Genomic DNA, 6,000 nt, shown 5'->3' with positions numbered 1-6,000 from the left:
AAAAGCTAAGATACACTCCATCTTCTTTCCATGAATTAGTAATAATTTACAGATTGACCCAGGGCTGTCCACCTCTCTATTCAGGCTCCACGGGGCTCCTTTTCACATTTCCTATTGACACTCTGTGATACTGACTCTACTTAAGAATCTGACAGAAATAAGAAGCAATGTGTAGTTAGATTCCCCCCTCCACCTCCAGTTTGCCTGGGTGGGAGGCGGAGTTATTTGTTGTACTGTTGGTCTGATCGAGTGTGTGTAAGCGAGTTCTGACTCTCAGGCGACAATAAGGGATTCGAACGCAAAGAGGCTGAGCTAGAGGGAGAGGAGGGCGGGGAACAGGGAGAAAGAGACACTCCGGGTTGGGGAAGTGTTAGGAGAGGAGGGTTAAGCGTGGGAGGGAGGGAGACCGGCTGTCAGAGCAATACTAGAAGGATAAAGAAAGGGGAGTGAGAAGGGAGAGAAACTGAAAGGGACGGGTAATGGGAGAAGGAGGAGGCTTAAGAGAAAGATAAAGAAAAGAGTGGGAGAGAGAGAAGGAGAGAAGCAAGGAGAAGAAGGATACAGGGGGACTGTGGAGGATGGTGTTTGTCTATTCCAGATACTTCTAAGTATCTTTTGCTGGTGTGAGGCTCTTTTGCTAGTGGGAAGATTCCGGGTCTGCCAGCGGATTAGGCAGCGGCAAAGTAAAATGGTCAGCGAGAGACAGACATTCCAGCCACTTTTACGCCGCCCAGAGATCCCGGAGCTGTTCTCTGGCCAATTCGTTTCCCAGCTGGAGTCTTTGAGCGCGCTGGACTACAAGAGCCCAGGAAGCGCCTAGAAGATAGCAGCTCCTCGGAGATGCCTTCGCCTGAGCAGTAAGAACTTCCTGCTTGAGTCCCCGAGTACCCTTCCCCGTGAAACTCCCAGGGAAAGAGGGGTGGAAGACCCCAGGGGGAGGGGGGGGGATCCTGGCGCAGCCCTTTCTCCCCTCCCCCTCCCCCGCTGGGAGCGCAGGCATGGATGTGCTTAGCCCTGATCAGGGCAACAACACCACGTCGTCCCAGGGTCCCTTCGGGGCACGCGGCAACGCTACTGGCAGTTCCGACGTGACCTTCAGCTACCAAGTGATCACCTCTTTGCTGCTGGGCACACTTATCTTCTGCGCAGTGCTGGGCAATGCTTGCGTGGTGGCTGCCATCGCCCTGGAGCGCTCCCTGCAGAACGTGGCGAACTATCTTATAGGCTCGCTGGCCGTCACCGACCTCATGGTGTCAGTGCTGGTGCTGCCCATGGCCGCGTTGTATCAGGTGCTCAACAAGTGGACTCTGGGACAGGTCACCTGTGACCTGTTCATCGCCCTCGACGTGCTGTGCTGCACCTCGTCCATCCTGCACCTGTGCGCCATCGCGCTGGACAGGTACTGGGCCATCACAGACCCCATTGACTACGTGAACAAGAGGACGCCCCGGCGCGCCGCTGCGCTCATTTCGCTCACTTGGCTCATTGGTTTCCTCATCTCCATCCCGCCCATGCTGGGCTGGCGCACCCCAGAAGACCGCTCAGACCCTGATGCGTGCACCATCAGCAAGGACCACGGCTACACTATTTACTCCACCTTCGGCGCTTTCTACATCCCGCTGCTGCTCATGTTGGTTCTCTACGGGCGCATCTTCAGAGCAGCGCGATTCCGAATCCGCAAGACTGTCAAAAAGGTGGAGAAAAAGAGAGGCAACAACCCCCTTGGGGCGTCGCCTGCCCCGCAGCCCCCAAAAAGCGTAAATGGTGAGCCAGGTATCAGAGACTGGAAACAAGGCATGGAGAACAAGGCAGCAGCGGCTCCGTGCGCCAACGGCGCGGTGAGGCAGGGCGAAGAAGGTGCCGCCCTGGAGGTGATCGAAGTGCACCGAGTGGGCAACTCCAAAGAGCACTTGCCGCTGCCCAACGAGGCCAGTGCTGTCTCCTGCGTCCCCACCTCCTTCAAGAAGAAAAATGAGCGCAACGCTGAAGCCAAGCGCAAAATGGCCTTGGCCCGAGAGAGGAAGACTGTGAAGACGCTGGGCATCATCATGGGCACCTTCATCCTCTGTTGGTTGCCCTTCTTCATTGTGGCCCTGGTCCTGCCTTTCTGCGAGAGCAGCTGCCACATGCCCACCCTGTTGGGCGCCATAATCAATTGGCTGGGCTACTCCAACTCTCTGCTCAACCCTGTTATTTACGCCTATTTTAACAAAGACTTCCAAAACGCTTTTAAGAAGATTATCAAGTGCAAGTTCTGCCGCCGATGATGATGGAAGAGTAGCCTTCGAGGAGGTCTACTCCATCTAACCTGCACCCCTTAGCCCTCTGGAATCAAAGCCTTTGCTACTTTTCCTCTGACATTCTCAGCTGCTCTGAGCGCTGCTTCCAGACGCCAAGCCCCCTCCCTCAGCCCTCAATACTCTGCGGCGAAGGAGGGAGCACTGTGCAGAGAGCCTCCAGCCGCAGGGCAACTGAGTCTGGGAAACTCCCCGGGTCTCTGAGATGCTATCCAGGCTCAAACTTTGGCCTTGGAATCAGTTTTGATCCCAGCAATTGAATCCTCCCTCTTCTGCCCCCCAGATATTCCCGGCGGAAGTTTAAGCCTCAGCTGTTCCAGGCAAAAAATCCACTCTAAAAAGAAACTGTACATCTAGCCGCCGCTCTCACAAAACGCTTCCACCTGATCGCTTCACTGCTATAACTTGAACTTCAAGTTCAGGACTTTGCTCAGTTCCCCAGCAACCACCCCCTGGCCCCGCCCACTTGCCCTAGAAATGTTCAGGTTTTTTTTTTTTTTCAATCTCTTTCCTTATTTCCTTTCCCATCTTCCCTTTTACGCCCTTGCTAATCCCTCGGCGTTAATTTGCTAGTCGGGAAATGTGGGAGGGTCTGCTTTTCCCTTTGCCTACGGGTCCTCTGGGAATCCCCGCCTCCAGGTGTAGACTCGCAGAATAACTCTTCCGCGAAGAGCGCCTTGCGTTGTTTTCTTGGATTTAAAACAAGTGGCTAGAAGTTGTCTTTTACAGTGGACTTGTAAGTACAAGGTTGGGCCAGTGGGGGAGAGCAAGGGACTGCAGAACGAATTTTTCCTTGCCTGCCTCGGTGTTGGCACTCACCAAAGAAACTAAAAATAATAGGGAAGGGAGAACGGACTTCTGTTTTTACAGGTTTCCGGCGGGTCCGTAAGTGGCATCGCCACTTATCTACTGTGGGAGGCGCCCGCCTGCCACGCTGCGCGCGCTGTGGCTCCTAGCGCTAGCGCCGGGGATCCGCGTGCCTTGGCCTTCTCTGAGGCCGGGCGTGTGCCCCGCTGGCACAGGGAAAGCTAATCCTGACTGAAGCTTTCCCTCTGCCTAGGCTCTAGGGCCCGCCGAAGCGAGGGTAAAAAACCCTTAAGGTTTGCCCAAGCGGCATAAGGTCCAGCCAAGGTCTAGGAACCAGAAAGACCAACAAGTTCCAAGGGGTGGCATCGTCCAAATGGGCCCTGGAGCTCTAGCTGGCACTCCCCTGGGAACCTGAAAGGACAATTTTGTCCAAAGGATGCAGACTCTTTCCTCCTAATTCGCCCCCTCGCCCTTGTCCTTTTCAGATAGGGAGATAGCTCTATCTACTTCATCCTAACACTACACAGGATTTGTTTTACATTTCCAGGACACTTAGTTACCAGGACGTTTTGATTCCAAATGGCCAGTCTGGGCTTTCAATAGAATAGCTCCTCCTACCCCCCATTAGGTTTAGCATTGTCTGTGACCCCAGAGGCACTCACCTTAAATACTGAGACCCTAAAGCACTAGTTGGGGATTCTCTCTCTTTGGAGTCCTGGAAAATTTTGCACATATACTTCTTGGCCTGACTGTCCTGCCACATAGGTTTGCCGGAAACCTGCCTCTTGTATTTGATTATGTGGAGCACACCAAGCTTTTTTCCCCTTAAAAGTTATTCTTTCAGCCTTCCCACTCCTGAAAAATCAGTTATAACCTTTACTGCCCCCAGAAGGGAAGTTTTTCTTTTGGTGCTCTGTGCTCCATTTGAATGTAAATTCCCATCCATGTGATCAGGATCAAGAGGTTTGTTAAAGTTGCATCTAGCCTCTAATTTTCTGATGAATAATAGTTTCATTTTCCAATAATTCAAAACGTTATTGATTTTTAACTCACTTCTCCCTTCATGTGTACCTTTTGAATGATTGCATTGGCTGTTTTGAGAACAGTGTTGCAAAAATTGCCAATGAGAAGTTTGCTTGTGTTAAAATTAAGGGGAAAAAACAGTTCTATCACTTGTAGACATTTTCTTGTTTGTCGAGCTGAACAAAGCCTTCATTTGGTAACTTCTCAGACTTAAAGTGAGAGTAGTCATCATATCCTGGTAAAATAGAGAAAGTATAAGAACTTGGGGAACTCAGTGGATGATTTGTCTATACATATGTGATACTCAAAAGGGGCTATGATGGATAAAATGAGGGGGACTTCTCTAGTCAATTTCTTTTTTGCTCACAGTAATTTAAGTAGAGCTATATGAAAAAAAAATAACTTTTCTGTATGTCTTCCTAAATTTTTAGAACAAATTCTCTATATAAAATAATTCAATCCCTAAATTTACTCATATAAATTATGCCTTGGCCAGCATTTGAAGTCAGGAGACTGCAATTTAGTTGTGTCTTTTGCAGATCTTTGGCAATGGTTTTTGGGCATTTGATCTTCCTACTCTGGAGGATTTACACAAGAGTGGAGAAGGGGCATCCAATTGGGATATAATTGCCAAAGCAATTTAGAAATTTGAGGAATAAGCACAAAAGCTGCTCAGCCTCTAATGCTTTTTTTTTCTTTTAAAGTATTGTATTAAGGTAAAGTAAATATGCATCAAAATTGGCCTTCACTTTTCATGTGCCAATAAAGAACTTTAATAATGATAATGCCACAATAAAGTGATATCAGTAACGTATGCATCTTTATTTTAATCAGAATCGCTGTCTACTTGTATTTATTTATATAATTTTAAAATTGAAGTTAAAAAAATACATTTATCGGCAGAAGATCCTGTTACCATGGATCTGGCATTTAGAGAAATAACTGTAGTTTCAGCACAGAAAGTCATTCTAGAAGAGTGATTTCTTTTTTAAAAAATTCTATCTCTGGAAGGAGAAGGTCACATTTCATTGTTTAGCCACAGAACCATGCAACATTTTTCCTGACTGACACCTACAGTTAAGATTTAGGCATCTATCTCATTAGTACGGACAGGGTAGGGGACCTGCAAAAGAGAAATATAGCCTCTAGTAAAAGCCCCAGGGGCCCACGATCAAAAGTAGAAGGGCATTATTCTTTCTGGCTGGCTCTCATTTGATAGTGAGGTTTTATACCTAAGATCTATTACTATGTTAAAATTAACTCAAATTCTTTCTTTTCTGTTCTGGAGTCATCAGTCATACCTCTTTTTTCCCCTGTTATGTTTGTTAATTTCATTGTTTTCTACTGTCAGGATGGTGGCTGCAGGGCAAGGTAAACCTAAGTAAGCCCCAAGGGGAAACAAAGGTAAGAGCTGTTATGGCTACAGAAGAGGATGCTGTATGAAGCCTAATTTAGGCAATGTGTGTACATACATATTTTCCCAATAATGAAGAAGAAAATCAATTAAACAAGAACTGTCCAGGAGTTTTCATTTGAACAGTGTTATATAAACACTTCCCTGACCTTGAGTAAAATGATGCATTTGGCACATTTGTCTCTTACATTCTGGATATCTCCCTTCTTAACCTTTATTCTCTGTACTGGCATATATTCCTCCAAGGAGACAATGGCTTCTGTTTTCTACAGAGCTTCCTGAGCCTTTATCAACACTCCAATTAAGAGAGAGAGAATTGCTATCAGTCACTTCCAGTGTAACTAACAAGCTCAGATAAGCAATTAATGGCCATCACATGTCAGGCTGTATTGGATAATGTTGAAATATGGGACTACAAATGAATATAAGCTGTGTGCACAACTTGATGGGATTTAAAAC

At 47.6% G+C, this 6,000-nt stretch overlaps 2 protein-coding genes across 2 annotated transcripts in view; both read left to right on the top strand.

Moving 5' to 3' along the window:
* The first annotated feature begins 426 nt into the window (after positions 1-426).
* On the top strand, positions 427-4,963 carry HTR1A (5-hydroxytryptamine receptor 1A). The gene has a single exon (XM_005672476.4). The coding sequence runs from the start codon at positions 999-1,001 to the stop codon at positions 2,265-2,267; it is 1,269 nt and encodes a 422-aa protein (XP_005672533.1). The 5' UTR covers positions 427-998; the 3' UTR covers positions 2,268-4,963.
* LOC110257266 (uncharacterized) overlaps positions 2,941-6,000 on the top strand; it is an 826,705-nt gene continuing 823,645 nt past the window's right edge. The window contains exon 1 of the mRNA XM_085002418.1: positions 2,941-3,033. The gene's annotated coding sequence lies outside the window, so the exon portion shown is untranslated. The remainder of the gene's footprint in view (positions 3,034-6,000) is intronic.

Source organism: Sus scrofa, chromosome 16 (genome assembly GCF_054392235.1).
Source record: "Sus scrofa isolate SSC_HxYL_T2T_F1_AM1 chromosome 16, Sscrofa_HxYL_maternal_Yorkshire_Landrace_v2.0, whole genome shotgun sequence".
Taxonomy (NCBI): domain Eukaryota; kingdom Metazoa; phylum Chordata; class Mammalia; order Artiodactyla; family Suidae; genus Sus; species Sus scrofa.
This window is presented reverse-complemented; position numbering and strand designations above follow the sequence as displayed.

Coding starts and splice junctions, on each gene's coding strand:
- HTR1A (XM_005672476.4), top strand. CDS start 999: ATGGATGTGCTTAGCCCTGATCAGGGCAACAACACCACGTCGTCCCAG.